The sequence below is a fragment of the Pezoporus occidentalis genome, unplaced genomic scaffold, assembly GCF_034315485.1.
Source record: "Pezoporus occidentalis ecotype Australia unplaced genomic scaffold, CSIRO_AGI_Poc_V1 ctg124, whole genome shotgun sequence".
NCBI lineage: Eukaryota > Metazoa > Chordata > Aves > Psittaciformes > Psittacidae > Pezoporus > Pezoporus occidentalis.
In genome coordinates, this window is record NW_026913038.1 from 203930 (window position 1) to 223968 (window position 20039).

The following is a 20039-nucleotide window of genomic DNA, read 5'->3' on the forward strand; positions in this document are numbered from 1 at the left end:
TTGGCTTTCTCATTCAGTTTATCTTGTGCCCTCTGCAGACCAGTTATTAGCAGCCCTCAGTCAAAGGGGACTTTCACACGAGTATGAGCAAAACTGAAGATCACAGCAGTCCATTCTGTCTCATGCTGATGGCCATGCTGCTCCAGCTCTTTAGTAATCCAGCCACCCTCTGGGAAAGTCACATATTTAAGGAACATGAGCAGGAAGAGAAGGTATCTACTTTGTGCTGGAGTTGAAAGACGCCGCCAAATGGAATTAGAATTTCTGTCTAGACAGCAATCAAAATTAGCCTTTCATCATACATTAAGGTAACACTCAAATTGTTCTGTAAGCATTAGTAACTTAATTGTATTATTTTGAGGATGCATGCATAAATACATATTGAATATGTTAGTTATCTTGCATATGGAAATGAAGCTAAAAGGGTAGGGAGTCCTCACTGCAAGGTGTTGTGTTTCTTAGCAGCCCTGCTATTCTGGCTGTGAGCTGGATTATTTTAAGATACTGTGTTTGCCTTTTTGGTTGATTTAACCCAGCGTAGTCCTACATTCAGTGAGCATTTAAATGACCAGGTAAGACACAATGTCCAGACCAGTGAAAGTCCATCACACTGCATAAAAAATTTTGGGTACAGAACAGTAAAGGAGCTTTCTCTGAGTCACAACTCACATCTCTCTCAAGGAAAAAAACACAAAATATTTTGAAAATACTATATGTAACAGACCGTAAATGAAAGAAATGTACTTGCATATAGCAGCAATCTGTTAAACACGCACAACCTGCTGAGAGATACAGCAGTATCATTCCTGTATAAATCAGTTCATAAACTCATTTTTAATTTTTTGGCAGATTTATGAAGCCAATTATCTTGGTAATAAATATTCAGCTTTAATGGGCAAGTAAATAATTAATGTTATTGCCTTTGTAAATTTAGCTTTTCAGTTATAAATTAACATAATTAAAAGAGTAATGTTTCAGTATGCATTTTACCAGCCAATTCCAAATCAAGCAATTAAACTGTAGGTTTTCCACATCAAATGAGTTGAGTTTATAATGATATGAACTGTAGGCATAAATTTGTGTTTCATGGTCAGATTCATTACAAAAATATGAAAGAAAATAGTCTGCAGTAGATGTAATCAAGTATATAATTTAAAGAACTATTAATGTATACTTTAACTACTTTTTGCTGTCTTTCTACAGTGAAATAGAAATGGGAAAGCATGCTTCTCATCAGTCTCTGGCACTGGGATAATTGCCCATGTGTAACTATAATGGCCACTATAAAATGGATGTCACTGAATAGTGGTTGTAACATCTTTTTGTTGGATTGAGCAGAGATCTGAAAAGATAAAAATTGCTCTGTAGTCAGTAGCTCAAACCCCATGCAGACTTAGACCAGATGAGAATTTGATCAGATGTTTTCTTTCTCATCTACTTCATATATTTTTGTGATGCCTATATGCCATCTTCCTGTGTCATCCTTCAAGCTTAGTGAGTAATCAGAGTAGTGATGCTTTTCTTATAAGAACTGATGAATTAGCAGGAATATGTAGCCTTTCCTAATCTAAATGCAGGTCACATCATCCCTTTCTGTAGCAGTTCCAGAAGAGCAGAACATGTGGTTGTAACTTGAGGTTGGCTCAAGAGTTCAGGAGGTTGCATCAGGAGTGCTGAATTTGCTTGTGATACGATTAAGGGGCATCTGGAACCGTATGGCTTCTGAAACTTAGAAGCTTCAGGGACATCAGCCTGTATGAACTTAGGCCTTTCTTAATTGGGAATTCCACAAGAGCATTTCAGTTTCTTGGAGTGGTGTCAGCTTGTGACTTTTAAAGTAGACTTTACTACTTGTCATTAGAAGTGGAAGAGGCCTGAAGTGACTCTAACGTGTATAGTCACTCACACACACATATGAAACCTTGAAGTCTGAAAATTCATCTCTAGTCAGAAAGCCCCCACTGAAACCCCAGAGCTGTAGACACTGCTAGTCTTGCAGCCTTCACAGATTATCATGTGCTGAGCAGTCTATTTGTAGCTCTTTAAAAAGTTTCTAAGAGCAGCATTTTGCAAACTGCAAAAGGTTTGCGGATTTGTAATGAGTTTCTTGATGCTCAGGCTTGCCCACATCCAATTCATTGACATTTCTCCATACTGTGATTTCATAGTTACTTCATGTCTCAGAACCCAGTGGGCAAATTTATCACTGGCAAAACCCACTGAAGTCGGTGAACTTACACCAGAGACAAATTCAGGTCACTGAAGTTTATTTTAGTGGTGTTCACAATGTTTGCAGTGCTATGCAGATAGATGGCCGTAGGCTTTTCTGCAATATCCAATTGTTTAAGGGTGAGTGGACTGAAAAAATAATGCCTTTGAGATGAATTTATGCTAATTGAATTGTATACATGCAGAGCTGCAGTATGGTTTTGATGATATTATGATGTGGGTTTTTAGAAGGACCTTAGAAAGAGGCAAAGCACTCTGAACTCCCATGCATGATTTATATGGAATTTTATTTCCAAAGAGATTTTAATTGAACGTAATTACTGGCTGGCTGATGAACCATGGGTGGAAGAGAGGGGGTCCAACCACCTGATGGCACAAACAGTTCTCATAAGCACTGCTAACTCTGCATGTCAGTGTGTGTCTGTAGAAGATGAATATTTTTGTCAGTGCTAGGGCCCATTTCTGTCTCAAATGATGCTCTGTTATGAATAGTTTTCATCTCTATTTCATTATTATACTTTGGCCATGTCCAGGTTTAGATGGGGCTCAGGTGTGTTGTATGGTTTCCTTGCCCATGGTGGCTAAATGAGTCTTTTCATCTCACGCCAAGCTCTACCTGGGCTTTGTGACATATTTCTGGCTGGGGTCTACTAATTACGGACTTCAAACAGAGTCAGCAGACTTGAGCTGTGTCTGAAGAGAATTCAGTGGATTTCATAACAAGGTTATTCTGACCCCCCTTGCATTTGATAGTCTACTTTTAGCTGCTTTGGTTTTCAGCACAAATCGAAAGATTGCTCTGAGACTACTGAGCACCTAATGAGATTGAAGGCAGTTCAGACACTTGCTGTTCAGTCTGGCTCTGCCGGGTGCTGTAATTCTGCTAGGATGTATAGCACACCAAGGAAGCCAGCTTTTACCAACGGAAGCAGTGTGACACTGCCTTATTTTATGGGTGGATATAATATGGATTATTTCAGATAGTTTGGTGACTTGCTGGGAGAGTCCCTCTAACCTCTCTCTGAGAGCAGACAGCAGGAGGAGTTTACATGGGTGAACTCAAGATGTTTCTCACGTCATCCAAGGTAGGGATGCCTTCTGCATCAATACTGGATTGCTTATTGCTTTGCAATTGTTATTGAAGGTTTTCTGTAGACTAGATGGCCTGGTCTAGGAAGCACAGACTGAAGCAGTGTGTGTGCTTGGAAAGGGGAAAAGACATTAAGGGAGTCTTGATTTGTAATTACAAACGTATTGGTGGCTATGTACCGAAAGGCCAGCTTCTGGTGCTTGCAAGTGCTCCTCTTTGCTTGTGGTCCTTTTTAACTTCCATCAACTTTCTCCAGACTCCTTAAACTTCTAGAAAGCCCTGCCATCCTCCTGCGGCCCCAGGTCTGCTCTGGCTGCTTCTTGGCTCTCCGCTGCACTCGCCCAGCTCTTACAGACTGGTGCAGGCATCCATTCACCCTTGTCTCCTCCCTGGTGTTGTGCCAGATCTCTGTGTGCTCTCTTCTGCATCCTCCCAGCACTGTCCTTTATGTACTAGTGACAGTTAAAGCACTTAAAGGCTCTAGAGGTTTGCCATGTTTTTATGCTCGTTTCCATCTCAAGTTCAGTTTTTTTCTTCAGATATACAATGCACGTACCAAAAGCTGTATTTCAGAAGGTGGGTTGGTGCTTTTCAAGTGTCAGTGAATCTAATATATTTTTCATGCCAGCATACCGGATCTGTGCACCAAATGAGGCTACCTCTGTGTGTCATTCATGGACTCTGTTGATTCTTACCTTCCCCCTGGGTTGTAAGAGTCTGAAACTGCAGCAATGGGTGGGTCTTCCAGAGTGAAAGCACACTGTATACAACAAATGTATTGTTTTTCCTTGGCTTAAAGCATTGAAAGACAATCCCCTTTCAGACTCTCAGGAAATGCACCAGCTTTTGAGGCTGTGGGTGGCTTTTAAAATCAAAACATTGAGCATAATAATCTGCATTTATAATGAAAAACCCTGCTCAGATTCTGGCTTGACAACTGACTGACAGCTGTGTGTCCTCCAGGTGCCACAGAATCCAATATACTTGTGTTTTCTCTAACACTTGGTATACCAGCTTATCCCAATATGTTCCACAGAGATAAACAATTATGTTACAGAGTTAAATAAATAACTTTAGAGATAAGTAACCTTAGCAAAGGACGAAAGCTTTGCTTAGCAATGACATTTAACAGTAGATGGAGATATGCATTTATTTATTCATTTTCCAACAGAAAATGGGTTGGAAATGGCAGTAACGCAAAGCAGAGTATCTCTGAAGAGTGACAGATTAGGACAACAAAGGCAGTTGTTTCTTATGACTGGTCTTAATGCAGGCCAGCAATAAATCTCACCTATTCAGTGAGAGCAGAATGCGGCCAGTTCCAGAACGACTGGGAATTTTCATCTTAGAGTAGTCAAAAGAGAGAGCCCCTGAACCAAAATAAAGGGTCAGAAAGAGGGTGAAAGCACATCTGAAGGAGATACAGAATAAGTCAGTTTTGGGTGGGAAAATGCAAATGCACTGAGTTCAAATGAGATTAAAGTTAACAGTGGTCAAGTTAATACCTCTGATACAAAGAAAGAGTTGTATGCTATGCTTATAAAAAACTTAGGCTTTCATGTCGTGATCCTGTAACACAATCCACTTATGTGCAATCGACTGTGGTGTAAAGAGGTATTTGAAACTTCTAGTAGTAAATAGTGTTGTTCATTCTGGAATGTAGCTGAACTATGGAATGTAGAAAACATATCCCAGAATAGTTTCAGTGCATGAACTTTGCAGGAGTTTATCTTGGAATGGATCCAAAAATATTTTTTCCCCCTTTTAACATAATTTATTCTTCATTGTTGCATATATCAATAAATCTTGTTTCCCTTGGGTCAGCTGGGGTTTTCACAGCACATCCCACCTCTGCAATGCTGTGGTTGCAGAGCAGAGCCCTCACCGTGGTGACACCCTGGCAGGTGCGTGTGGTTGTGTGAGCCCCAGGAGGAGCGGGGAGCCTGGAAGTGAGATAACTTCCAACATGTGCAAAAAGTCTGTCCCTGGCTCAGTGAAAAAGGGGATAGGAAAAGGGATAAAGGAAAAGAAAGGCTCGCTTAGCTGTAGCAATGAATTAAGCATTCTGCCATCCTGAATTTGGAAATGAAGCCTTTTAGCAAGCTGGGAACAAGTTAATGCTGATACAATGCACTTTGGGCTGGAAAAGCATGCTTCAAATTTGCTATGAATAGACCTGGTGGAGCCAGTTACACCAGACTCAATGTGAAAGTAAGGCTTGCAGTTTAACCGTGATACTAAGATGAGTGACACAATTGTTTTCTGGTTAGATTCCCATTTTAAGTTAGAATAAGAGGAGATCAAGTGAGTTATTGTCATATCAGCAGAGGTACTGCTGCCTCTGGTGCAAACCTGTCAGCTCTTGGAAGAATTGGGTTTTTTTCATTACTCAATTATTTTGAAGATCTCACCAGTTAAATGCAAGCTGTTTGCTACCTAAATCCAGGAACTCATTTAAGCATTGTCTTTTTTTTTTCCATGAATGTGCTTCCAACGCTTTGAAAGCATTATTTGACAAGGATATATGCATTGCTATAACTTTATCATTGCTTTCAATTGAACTGACAGAAGAAACAATAATCTCCTAAAAGAGCTTCAATACAAGGGCAGATGTAAATGTCTCAATCTAAGGAGCCCAAGAGATCTTATTTTATAGTGTAACCAGACTGGAGGAGGAGGAGTAATAATAATAAAACCCCGCAGTTCTATAATGCAGTGTTAGCAGCGAGACAGTTAGACAGTAGCCTGCAACTTAATGCTTTTGAACTTGAGAAGCAGCCTTTGCTAATATAAGCTCCTTTCTTCAGCAGGCAGGTTTTATTTGAAATTAGAAACATTTCCTCTGCATTTCTTGGATTTCATTTCCAGAAATTATTTACTCATATGCAACAGCAGCAAGACTTGTGCAGTGTCTTAGCATTTTCTAACCTAGCAAGATATCCATCATACTTTTGAGCCTTATAATGTAACATTAATACTATTATGATGGGTCAGTACATACAACAAGCATGGTTAACTACTGCTTTTGTTTCCTTTTTCCTGAATACTTTTAGTTTGCACTTAGATGACAAAAACCAGCACAGATTTTCAGCAACATCACAGCATTCCATTATATTCATCTCAGTTAATGTATTCCTCATTTTACTACTCTCGCATTCTTTGAGTTAATTTTCCAAGGAACTCAATCACACCACCAGCCTCCACCAAATTTCCTCATCATAGATGTTATCACTTGAATTGCAGTTCTGCTATTTCACTATTTGTTTTGTTGGCAGGGAAGGGAGAAAAAAAAACCTGGAACAGCTGAGTGCCGGTACTGCTGGCGACTTCTGTTTTATTTATGTTTTGTACTGAGCCATCGTGAATGATAAAGTATGTCTGGGACAGGGCTGTGGGCAATACTGTAAGTGTTATAGTTGGAAAGGTGCCAGTGTTGCATTGCTACCTATTTTTTACCATTAGCTTTCTGGAAAGAGGGATTCAAAGTCTCATTTTATTCCCTTCATCACCAGTGTCACCCTTACACTAAATTAATGAGAGCTCTTTACCAGAGATGGAGCTGGCAGGATGAGTTGTTGATCCTACAGCTTCCTTGACGTGGCAGGAGCAGAGGAACAAATCCCACAAAAAGCAGAAGCCAGCTTCTCTTGGGTCTTGAGGTGTCAGGAGTCAGGAGCATCCTCTGATGCTTTTGGCTGAAGCTGGTGTGGTGGGATTGCTTTAAGCTCAATGTCCTGAAGCTCAGTGGAAAACAGTGTGCTCGATCCTGAGGATATGGCAAAAGCAGCAGTCTGTGCTTCCTGCTCAGCTGTATGGGGACTACTGTCTAAGGCTGTAATTAGAAGATATACCTACTAATGAATTGGCATAATCCCCTGCTGTGCTTGGAGTCTGCTTTGGGATCTTTTTTCCTACACTTACAGAGGAGGTTGACCTTGTTAAATACTTAGCAATAAAAATATGTTTTCCCTTGCCTGTTTTACAGCCTTTCTTCGGGCTCTACCAGTAGAGCTCCTCTGTCTTAGTCAAGCATGTTTACTCAAGTTTAGTTATAGGGAAAAAGGAAAGTTACGAGGCTATATATGAACATGTTATATGTGCCTGAACATGTTGTACATGTCTGTGAGGATGCACACACATGGAATTTTGATTTCTTAACAGCTGCAAAGCAGTAAAACGAAATGATATTGAAGCAAAGACGTAAGTTTTCAATTATTTTTATGCCACCAGACTCTTTAAATATTTAATCTTTTCTATGCCCAACTAATTTCTTCAATTGCAGTTAGGTGAATTATAATGAATTTTTGATGAGACAAACTAACATTAATTTGAGTTATCTACCATAGTGTAATATTTGCTTGCAGATATGTTGTTCAGCTTCTGGATACCTCTTTTTGCCCTATATAAAGTTCTAAATGCTCACCAGTATTGTTATATCTAGCCACAGGGTCCAAGCTGCTCCTTAGGCTGTATGAGAGCCAGATATAAAGATGACCATGGTGGTCAGCTAAGGGTCCAACCACCTCCTGTCTCACCCTGACAGAGATCAATAGCTGGTGCATAAAGGAAAGTATGGAAACAAGACAAAGGTATAGCAAGGCTTCCTGTGAGAGTGACTCCCAGCCTTCATTGATTTGTGGTCTGGGAACATCTCAAGATAGAAATGATGTCTTCAAGTTTAATATTTGATCTGATTTGTTACATCTAAAGTATATAGTTATTTTGTATAATTCATGCCTTCTGTCAGTAAAGGACTAAGACTCCTCCAAGGGAAATGCTCTCTTTTTACTGGAAAAATGTCTTGTCTGCCTTTTCTGATTAATGAGAACATCCATATGCCTGCTTTTGTGACTTGAAGACTGAACTGATACCACTTAACTATGTTAATTTAGGAATGCACCCGAATATTCAATCCAGGGCTCCAGAAACTGAATGTAAAAATCTGAAGTGGTGGGATGAAAGTAATCCATAGTTTGCCGGCAGCTACCTCCACACATCAGATCAAAGCAGAATGGGGGGAGCACAAGATTTTTGAATCAAAACTAGCTGAAATAGTGGGATGTCTAATATATGGGGAATTTCTGTAAGTTCAGACTTGCTTTTGTGTCAGCTTCTGTAGCAGCTGCAGACTGAAATGAAGGGCATTTCATCAGGGATGCTGGTGCCTGCCTCTCTCTGCCACCATAGGATGGTCCTGGGGCTCTGAGGCTCCAGCAGACCACCATCAGCCCAGGCTTCTTCATCCTTCAGGGTACCTGCTCACTAGAGCTACCCAAAGTCGAGAAGATCTGAGGAGCTCTATGATGGGCTCTCCAGGTTCCTCAACTGTGAGAAGAAAACCAGCTGCCTGCTAGGACACTGAGTCCAAGGCAGTAGTAGCTTACTGAATGTAAAGGTGTTTTTTTCTGCAAAATCATGCAGTTTTGGACAACAGGACTGGAATGTGTTCTTTTTTTCTTTTCTTTTTTTTTTTTTTTCCCTATTTTCCCCTGAAGGGTTCTGAGCCAACACAAATCATAGCTCAGTGTTCATGCATTATTTTTTAGTAGCCTTGTACCTTACTGTGTTGCTGCTCTGTATTTGTGATGCACATCATCAGAGCTTGAAGCAAGCATGTTGCACTCAGCCTGGAGCATCTGCACCTTGTTCTTCGTGGGAATCCTGGCAACAGATTTCTTTCTGTTATGTTGCACCATCTCTCTTGCATCAGAGAGGTGGGAGTGCTGCAGTCATTGCATGGTGTCACGACCAAAGCTCCATATCTACACATCCTGTTACATCCCATCTTCCTGCATGTTCATAGCAGTCTGCATCAGGCAACTTCTTGGCTTGTTTTCCAGTTTGCTGCTGTTGTGCTCTCATTCCCGTAATGGTAGAGGCTGGCAGTGAGGGAATCTTGCTTTTTTTGTCCTCACCAAGAGCTGGAGGTGCGTGCTCCTGCCTGTATGTGCCTCCTGTAATTGATGATCCACCCAGCAGTGCAGGAATTCAGACAGTACAGAAACTCTATGCACATGCATAACAGCGTATTAAGGCAACATGCCAGCTCCTTCCCAAAGAGATTTGCTTCTGATGAGCATTGGCAAGCTGTACTAAATAGGAGCTTGCAAAACCGCATCGTTTCCAACCTGAGACTAGGCTCCTGCATTCAGTTTGCAGTGATGATCTAGTCCTATTATTGTTACTTCTGTTTCTCAACTCAGCTGATGCAGAGTTAATGCACAAAAATGTAGCACTGATTTTCTTCATGACTCTTTTTGCATTACAATTTATGAGCAAAAAATGAAGAAGTAATTGTAACTGTGGTCTCCTGAGATAGAAATCTCTTAAAAGCTATAGAACTTGGTCTTGCTGCTACCTGCAGATTGAACTAATGCAGCATCAGCCGTTTCTACACCCGTAAGTCATTCAGCAGCCATTTCAGTTGGCAGTCTGATTTTTCACGGTTACCCTGGAAGAGGACAGGAACTGTGAAGGCCCATTTGTGACCTTTATATCTGCATTCAGAGAGGCAGAAGGTCTGAAAATGTGTACCAAGAAATGGCGGGCTGGGCTCTGCCCTTCTGGCTGCTGTTGTGGGTATCTCACAAGCTGTAGAGCCTTTAGGTGTGGTATGCAGCATAAACCACTTCTACAAGATCCGGTGAAGTAATTAGTGCTAAGTAACAGGAATATATTTGCTTGTTCTCATCCGTGTGACCATGATTGTTATGTGGACTGCTGGTAAGAATAACATATATTTCTAAAAAAAGCCTTATGATGCTAACTTTCAGTGTGGATAGTTTTATATACTGATTACTGGAATCTGGCTTCTTGCAAGCCTGAAAGCTAAATGGGTTTTCCAGATAGCTCTAACCTGTTTATGGGTTCAGGATGTTTTTGTGAAGATGCAATGGAATCCTTCCTCTTGTGTAGGAGACCTCTAAGGAACAAATGTTAGAAAAGCATCCCTGAGCCTGTTTTAAGGACAAAGCATATATGTATCCAACCTAGGGAGGTTGGGTCATTCTTTTTGTTTGGTCCTTGCCTGCTCTGTGAGCCTCTGCCTGGTCTGGCTTCACAGGCTGTGTGGTCCGGGTGGGGGAAGGATGGTCTTTCAAGTGTTTTCCCATATGTCAGGGATTAGGAATGATTAGTGCAGTAGTAGTGATAAATACATGTAATTCTTGGTGCTTCTCTAAGGTGTTTGGTCACTGGTAGCATCACCGCCAGGTGGTTGTCTCCATTGCTGTCTTCTCACCTGGGTGTCTGCAGTGAGGCCCCCAGCTCCGTGTTCAGTGCCAGGGTCTGACCTCTTGGAGACACCAAGCGTTTCTAGCAGTGATAAGGAGCTGGAAATTGTGGTGATGGCGAGTCCCCACCCTCCCAGAAAACCCCAGGCCACTTACCTGTCTCTGACAGTTACTTTGGAGGCTGAACTTTGGGACCCCTTTGCTGTGTGTTGGGTTGACATCACTGCTCCCCATAAACTAACTGTATGGTCCTAATGTGATTGACTGTTTAGGAGATTAAAATTCCTTGAGTGAGAGCCATTTTAAGAGTGCAAAGCATTAAGTCTGAGGTGATGTCTTTGCTTTTAATGCAGAAGTCCTGTTATTCTGCAGAAATACCATAATGAATTAAAGTATTCCCTATGGAGAAGTATATAACTTGCTTTTTTATTGTGATATCAGACTGGAATAAAAAGCAGCCTGGCTGGCATTCATTTCTTGGTGTAGGGACACTATTAAAGTACTGTAAAGCAAGAACAGCTTTGCACCATAGTTCTTGAATTCAAAGATTGCCCTCTGAAGGTGCCACACATGATGGATTGTCACAGACTCTTTGTCCTGCCTTGACATTTCATTCCTATCTGATGTTGTCTTGTGTTCTGCTCTGAATCTGCCAAACAACTGACCCTAGAATTTAATGCCACACCTTCTCTTCCCTTTTTCTGAACAGCATCGTTCACAGCTGAGGCTCTGAAATACTCGAGGACACTGCATCTTCCTCAGGGATACAGACAAGGGGGAGCTGGATCCTCTGGGGAGCTCAGAAAGGAATTGTGGTTGGTGGTCGCCTGAGGAGCTTACCTTCACACCAATGTTGCTCTGAAACGAGTTGTGTCCAACATTCAGGTTTGGTAAGGTACGTTATTTCCCCCTTGCTCTTCTCTTTTTACACTTTTCTGAATGTATACATATGGGGAAAACAGAAAATTGGGAGCCTTCGTGTTTATTGTTGTATAGGTGCCACGCTCATACCGCCTCTGCAAATATCTTTTGCTTTCCCTGAATTTGAAGTGCATTCATCAAGATTGAAGTGGTTTTAATGTCTTGGGCTTGAGGGGGGTGCATGTTGATATCAAGTGCTTTATTGAACTAAATGCTTGATGATGGTTGTGATATACTGACGGTGATGTATGCTAGGTGATAGGCAACCGCAATTTGTAAGTCACACTTGTGTTTCATGAATGCGTGCAGTTCAGAGGGTCAGAGATGGAAAAAAGAAATGATGCTGAAGTAGCCCATTTGTAATACAGCCCTGTGCTTTCCTTTGTGCTTCATAGATTCTCATTGTTTGCCAAGGATGGAAACAGCACCAATTTCTGACATAATTGTATGTGCCTCCTTTGTTGTGTAGCACTTAAAATTTATGAATGAGTGGAGGTTCTTACATCCACAAAAACATCGCCTTGGTTATGCTGTAATGTAGCAAGGCAATATGCAACTATCTTTTAATAAGAAGTTGAGGGCCAAGTCTTAAAGAATGTATTGTGAGCAAAGCTTGTGCTATGGAAGCATTTAGGGCAATACAGCCTCTGATTCTACAGCTTCTTTTATCTAGGCCAAAGTATTTTTGTGAAGGCAATGTTTACTGGTAAAAAACCTAAAATTTAAAGTGTTGGTTCCCAGAGCTCAGTAGAATTCTATCAGGTGATGCTATTCTTTTTCATTTAACACATGGATATTAGGTTCTGTTATATGACTGAACCAGCAGTATAATCTTGTTGAGAGAAGTATAGGAGGAACATTAACACCTGCATTTGGTGTTAGTGGAGGTGTGTGTGTGGGGGGGAGCCAGGGCTTTCTTAGAAGTCTCTCAGAAGCTGTAAGGAATCCAGGGGAGCTTGCATTCATTCATTCTGCTTTTGATCTGGGTGCACCAGTAGAGTTACCTCTGGAAACTGTATGCTCAGGCTCCCGCGCTTCAGCAGAGCTCTGCTGGTCTGGAGGCTGCCTGTCTCCAGTGGTTGCAGAAAAACAAGTTGGCTGGAATAGCTTAAATGAGATGCTGAACTTTTAAATGTTGAGGGTCAAGAAAGGTCTGTTCCAAGCGGAGCATACGCTGTTAATTTGTACCAGCATTTCATGAAAACACTGTTGTCAGGGAAGAGAGGTTCCCATCATTAAAACTGCTGCACTGCTTGCTCCGTTTGTCTGTCTGCTCCAGTGGCACCTGGTTTCTAGAAGAGGTTATTAAATGTTGCTCCTGCTTTTGTTATCATCTTCTCTTTTGTTTATTTCCAAGCTGCTGCTCTTGTGATTATAATACCTAAAGGGGAAGGCTGTAGGAGAGGTATTTCATAATCAAGAGGGCTTTTTTTTGGCTCTTGCAGAGAAATATTTTGCACTATTATAATGTAGAAATTACAGGTATTTGTTTATTCCCTGTTTTTCTGCAAGATTGCTAAGTGAAAGCATGTAAATCTGAATCTTCCTTGCAGTGAGTATGTGGGTTTTGCTGCGTATGCAGGGTGCCTCAGGGCATTCAAGGATCTGCACCAGAGCAGTTGGTTGCTGGTGTGACCATGGTGCTGACCCTGCTTTGAACAGGATGGTGTTAGATGGGCTCCCCATGTCCTTCCCACCTGAGTCAGTCCAGCTTTCAGCCTAAAGTTCATGTCTCAGGCTGCAGCATGAGTAGTACTCCAGTGCAGAGGTTGTGCAGGACTTTGCAGAGCCTCACGGTTTCAGAGAACAAAGAGCATTTTCATACGACTGATTTATGCAAAACTATTAGCTAGGTATTAAATTCTTGGTTGGACTTTGATTATCACTTTTGCATTTTATTTTGTCACTGTCAGGTATAAAAACTTGGCTCTGTTTAAGCTCACATTCATGGAAACTTGATCTTTGAGAAGAAAATTGTAGAAGAGAAGATTGTGCTGGAATTTAAAGAGTTGGCAAAGCTGCTGTTCATTCAAGTAGCTGAGACCCCTTTAAATCCTTTTGCTTCATTTTGGGGGCTCATGCAAACTTAACAGTGTAATTGACTACCATCAACTATATCTGCTTCCATGATGCCCTTGTAAGACAGAAGTGCAACTTATCCTCATTTTACAGACGGTAAATAAGGAAGAGTCACTTCTAGGTCACTTCTAAGCAGTAAACATCTGTCTCTGAATCTCGTGCAATCACTAGTGCAAAAGGTGCATCTGATACCCACAGCTGGAGACACAAAGATAACTCTGGCTGAGCAGCTGAGTATATTCGGCAAAGCATGAAATTTGGATGTGGATCCTTTTGAGGTCACTGCTCTGATCTAAGCCAGTTTCTTCCATGTGTCCTGCTCTTCCAAGCAGAGGGGGTTTTAATTAAGTGGTTACCGTAACACTAGATGACATCAGGACCCAGGTTTGTTCTGGATCTCTGCTGGAAATGGCAACATATGTCCAAATATTGTTAACTGAACTCATTCATCTTTGCAGCAGAATGTTGTTCGCTCATGTGAGACGATCAGATTCCCTTTTAGCAGCATTTATGCAATTGTGGTGATGGTAATCTTATTGTGTAAGGAAGTATTTTAAATGGATCTGTAGATAACATGCAGAATAATTACTTTTTTTCCCTTACATTGGTCATTAGTAGATTAATAGAATATGGTTAGTAAAATTCTGCTGAAAAAGCACATTTGGTAAATATGTAAAAAAAAAAATTAGGTAGCCATTAAACATAGTTAATAAATTTTATTTTGCAAGTGGAATTGGAAAACCCTTGGTTCATTTAATGTGTTTTATGGATCTCGTAGCAATTAATTGTCTTCATTACATGGACATAAATCCTCAGTGTAATTCACCTTTTTTAGATGAATTGCTTTGGAACTTTTACCTTTGCTTCATTTAGGCTGCAGTATTATTTCTCTCTTTTAAAAGCTGAATTTCAACATCGCATTTTTCACTATTCCCACGTGTAAATCAGTTCAAGTTAACAAAATCTCTCTGTGTTACAGGGCAGTGCAGAGGTAGTGTTGCAACTCTGATGGTCTGATACTGGTGAAGCAGAGAACTTGCATGTTCAAGCCCTGCTTGATGCATAGCAGAGCAGTGAGCAGGTGTCATTTTCTCATTACCTATATTATATGGGCTGAAATCTGCCTCCCTTATGTGATTTTATTTACTGAATCAGGAGCAAACACTGATTTCATGTGCCTGTGGGTTTGTATGTCAAAATAAGACCTTAGTGCAACATTCCAGTGTCTTGATGAGAGGTGCAAGTCTATCGGATGTGTCTGAAAATGTGCTAGTAAAATTGTCCTCCTATGTTCTTGAAGGAAAAGTTCAGCTGGAGCATCATGGGATGTCTGCGTGAGTTCCTGAAGTTAAAGTCAAAGCTGTATTTTGAAGAAAGTCTTTATTCTTCTTGATTAAATTGTGCACACTGAATAGGAGAAGAGGACAGCATTCAGGATTGCTTTTTACACACGTTTTTCATCGGAGCTTGTTTGTGTGAGGAACACTTATGCAAATGTTTTCTAGTGTTTCTCTGAACTATTTTGCCAGGATGAAGAAATAAAATGGCTATTAAGTTTGTATGTTTTATTGCAAGATCAGCAGACTGGCTGTTAACATATCAATTTTCTTGATGAGATCTCTTCTGCAACCCTGTTCACTCAGCTTCTCCTGACAGGGCTCTTACTGAATCCATCAACCTGACACATATCAAAGCATAATTTCTGATAACAAATATATTAGTGTAAAATGAATTAAGAACCTGGTATCAACAGCAGAACTGAGTTGAATTTCTGAAAGAAAATAAACTCCAAAGCTAACATGAGATTCTTAAGATACTAATCGCAGAGCAGTAATATAATAGTCCTTTACCTGTACTCTTGAAGTACTGAGAAGTCAATAGCTCTGCCTAAAATCATACAAAAGGGCTTGTTGCTGGGCTGTCAGCCTGTAGCTCTGCCTTCTGGACTCTGATACAGTGAGGAACTGTAGTGTTGCTTCAGAGGCATGGTTTATTTTTTTCTTACAGGATCATAGAATGGTTTGGATTTGAAGGGACTTTAAAGATCATCTATTTCCAACCACCCTGCTACAGGTCAGGGACACCTTCCACTAGACAAGGTTGCTCAAAGCCCCATCCATCCTAGCCTTAAACACATCAGGGCATCCACAGCTTCTTTGGGCAACCTGTGCCAGTGCTTCACCATTCTAATGGAGACCTTTCTTTTGGAGGACCAGTGACCTCCTTGTAATTACTTTTCACTCTGGCCTTTGAGAAATTTGGAGACTGAGGAGTGGAAATGCTAACTGTGAATGGAGTATCTCTTCTTTCTCTTAGAAGATGAAGCAATTTTGAGCCCCTTGTCCTCTGCAAAGTTGCTGCTTGGCAGCCCATGGGCTATGTCTTTGTCAGGGTCCAGCTGGGGTGGAAAAGGGCATGTGTTTCTTCAGGGTACAGATGTCCTGATATTACCTGGCTCAAAACCTACTTCTGAGAACACATTTCCATATCTGCTTGCAGCCTTCTCCTATCTGTCTCGCTCTCCCCATCCTGCTTTTTATCTTCTCACTTCATTTTTGCATCACTTAGATGATAAGCAGCTTTGGGCTGGGCAGGGCTACCTTTGTACTGGTGCTGCTTTCACTGTGCCCAGGCTTGCTTGCCTCTTAGTTTTGGCTAGCGCACACTATAAAGTATCAGCTAATAATAATCATACTTTTTGCTCTGTGGCATGTCTGCTCTTTGGGTAGGTATCCACTGGCAGTTTGCAGCCTCACAGAGATGAAAAGGAGGGCAGCCAACAGTTGATGTGGAAAATTAATTATGAACTACCATCCTCCTGCCACGTAGTTAAGGCATTTCTGCTTTCCAAGCTTTACATCCAACCTCATAGAAAAAGTAGGAGAATACTGCATTTCCTTCCTCGAATAGTGGGAATGATGCCAGAACAAAGCTTAGTGGAGAATGTCACACATGGGACTGATCACTCAGGATGCTCTAGAGCCTTTACTGTTCTGCCAGCAGCTGTAACACCACCCAGATAGTAATTTTTACCTATGGTTGGACAAATGTTAGTTTAATTGTGCATCCTAGTTTATAAAAGCCTGTGTGTGCATGATAGGGAAGTCACCCATGTACCGTATGCAGTCAGGAAGCAACATTTCTTGTCTCTTTTTAGTGATGACTTGGTATCATACAGGTTCAGATGAGCTAGAGCTTGTTATATTTCCATCCTTCAGGATGATATATTTATTTCATAATGATCAAAAAAACCTAGCCTGTGTTGTAGAGGGATGAGAGTTTGACAGGCACCATGTAGCCCTGGGAATGTAATTACCTAAAGGAGCAGTTCTGGCACTGAACGACCTCTGTCTTAAGGATCACAGAAATAATTGCTGGAAGCCCTGGCACTGTCTGTACTTCAGGAGCCATTCTGGTCTCCTAATTGCATGCTGGGTCTTAGTAGCTTGAGATGAGCACTGCAGAGCCAGCACAGCACAATCTAAGTGCCAAAGATGCCCTTCCTTAGGTAGCTCCATAGGATGTGTGGAAGAGCCTGGAAGAGTCTAGGATTTTTTGAAAGCCCTGACAGCTTTTGTGACTATCTGGGTCTGAGCTAAAGAATCCTAGAACCACAGGTTTGGATTGGGCGGGACTTTAAAGCTCATCCAGTTTCAACTCCTCTGCCACAGGCAGGGACGTCTTCCACTAAACCAGGTTGCTTAAAGCCTCGAAGAAATGGCCATTTGGTGTAACTTTCCTCGGTGAAGCCTTTACTTGATCTAAAGGATGTTGAAGTGTGCGATGAAAGCAGCCTTGCAAAGCCACGACAGGAACTGGTATGAAGTGCTATGGAGATACTTTGCTGTATTAACAGTTTCTCTTTAGACCAGAGGAATCCTTTAAGCTGTTCAAGTTTGCAGTTAAGGTACCAGAAGTCTCAACTTTGCACATTTTTATTATGAAATTTATTGGCACAGTTGCTGACTATTATGATGGTTAACTGAGAGGTGATGCTTTAAGAAATACCCAGGATTTTGTAAAGGGACAAATTGCTGCCTGGTGTGGGAGTCACGGACTCAGATCATGATGATGTGGGTTCTAGTTTCCTCTTCCTGAGCTCTAATGCCTGGCTGACACAAACTTCTTTCTAGTGCTGTCATGCTGATTATTGAAGCCAGGAGACTGTATTTGGAAGCACAAACCTGTTGTATAAATTCTTCAGATGTGCTGCAAATAATTATGAATATATTTAATGAAGGGAAGCTGAAACATACAGAAAACATTTGGAAATAAGAGAGAATGTGTGCAGCGAAGCGTTAGCTGTGAATGGAGAGATCTTGACATTGTTTAATGGGAGCTTTCCAGCTTGTAATTTCTGCAGTGAATATATATGAACCAGCAAAAACTAGAAGGGCAGGGTAGCTGGAGATGAATGTGAGGAGAAGAGGCTGCCTCTCACCTCTGGGAGAATAGGCATAGTGAAGTAAGCAGCATTTCTTTTGGTGCACCTAATGCTCCCACTAGACTCTGCCCCCCAGTTGCTGGGAATGGACCAGCAGAGACCCTCCTGGCAATGGCACCCTCTGACCAGAGTTCTGTCTTGTATCTCCACTGCAGCACATACTGTCTGTTGTTTTCTCTTGACAGGCAGTTGATAACAGGGAGGTTTTAGCTTTTTAGTTTGTTTTTCTTCATGTTCTGGATAGTATAAGTAGACCCACTTATATCTCGCTACACTTGGTGCCTTTTGCCATTAGTGGCCATATGCCTTTTTGGGCACCTCAGGACCTGGCCACTGATCTTTTCGGAGATTCCCTTTTTCCCTTCTTCTCAACACTGTTGTGCTTTCCAGTCTTGATATTGTGTGAGAAGGAACTATTTAGTTTTGCATCAGATGTTGTATAAAGACTTGGGCTGGAGGGACCAACAAGTTGATGTGTGCTCAAGCTGTGTTGCGATGATGCCATAACCTGCACAGATGGAGAAGCTGACAACCAAAGCGTGCCAAGTAAAAACTGTAAAAGGCAATGTAAGGCTTAGTACAATACCATTACCCTGTCAGACCTCATGCCTCTGTCAGGTATTAGAGGCACTCAGCTTCTCTCGTCCTGCCCCGTGATATTCTGGAGGGTCTGGCCAGCATCCTGGGATAGATTAAAAATATATAAAATGAAGAGAATTCAGGAAGTTTTTTACTGACGCCTTTGCTTTTATTTATGGAATTGGGTAAGAAGTGGTGCTGGCTGCCACTGCACCTGAGGGGACCTTCCAAAGCGTTAACTGAGTTTGTGACTGATGTAGGGAGGTTGCAGGTCCTTCTCTGCACTGCTGTGCTGCCCAAGAGGTGTCACCAAAACATGGAGGACCACCTATGCTGTGCTCACATCCCAGTCTTTACTGGTTTCTCTCCTCAGATTTTAACTGCCTCTTGGTCTGTGTAGCAATGTGGCTCACCACCCTGTCACTGATGACTGCCACTGCATGGGAAGCTCACTGGGCCGCTCTTCACTTTGACAAGTCCCAGTGACCATGGTGGGACCTACCCTGAGTTAACTGGTAGGACAGCCCTAGAGATGGATGCTCAGTTGGATAGTCTGGTACTAGAAACTGGTGCGAGTCTGGGATGAGTCCCAAAAGACTGGCAGCAGGAGCAGGCTGGGTGCAATGAGTAGCAATCTCTGTGTCTTGGGCAAGCACCACGAATCTGCTGGGCTTGAGGACAAGTACTTTCTCGAAAAGAGGGACCGATTGTATGGGCATTGCTGGGAATAAGGAAGCCTCTGTGTTGGGATTTGTGTTGGTGTGTAACCACAGTCCCTTCAGCCATGAAAACCGTGTATTTCTGTTGGCTTTGATGGACCTGATCTGGGAGGATGGCCTGGGTGATAGGATGACATTTAGCTATACATACATTGCAGTTTGCTCAGACTTATGTCTGTTGTCTCCTTTTAGGACCATTGAAAATTTCCCCCACAATGCTCTTGTGAAAGGTGGTGAAACGACAGCACAAGAAGCCTTCCTCATTAGGAAGGCCTTTCGGCACCTCTGCTTGGGTCAGGAGCATGGGAAACAGGGTGAGCGCTCTGCTCACTTTCTGTCTGGGAGGAATTTCTAGTTGTTAATGATTAATTCCAACATTTTTTTGTCATGAGTACATGTGCACAGTGATGAATCTGTGGTGGGTTAGAGGTTGAGGTTGCTCAGTGCTGACAATTAGTTTGAGCCACAGGCTTTGCTTTCATTGGTATTTCCACAACATTAACCCAGACCTTGTCAATTAAAATCCAGACACATTTTGATGAGAGACATCTTCTTTTAATGATAATTGTAATACTATCACTTCTATTCATTTTAAACCTGTCAGGCAGGCCGTGCTTCCTGGAAAATAGCTGCCCAAGTTTCACATGGCCTCAATAACTAGGAAGTATCTTTCAGTGTTTTGAGCTTACATTTCATCAACAGTAACTAAAAGCAGTCGAGGCCATAGCTGTTCATCTTTGAACATG

General features: G+C 41.7%; 1 protein-coding gene across 9 annotated transcripts in view; it reads left to right on the plus strand.

Annotated features, from left to right (window-relative positions):
* The window catches only part of SGCD (sarcoglycan delta), a 326461-nt gene that overhangs the window by 112460 nt on the left and 193962 nt on the right, over positions 1 to 20039 (plus strand). For 7 of the 9 annotated variants that reach the window (XM_062607492.1, XM_062607489.1, XM_062607488.1 and 4 more), the window contains 2 exons: positions 11261 to 11446; positions 19486 to 19607. In XM_062607492.1, coding sequence (XP_062463476.1) covers positions 19596 to 19607 — 12 coding nt within the window. In that variant the 5' untranslated portion in view covers positions 11261 to 11446; positions 19486 to 19595. The remainder of the gene's footprint in view (positions 1 to 11260; positions 11447 to 19485; positions 19608 to 20039) is intronic. The other 2 variants (XM_062607493.1, XM_062607497.1) reach the window with 1 other exon arrangement.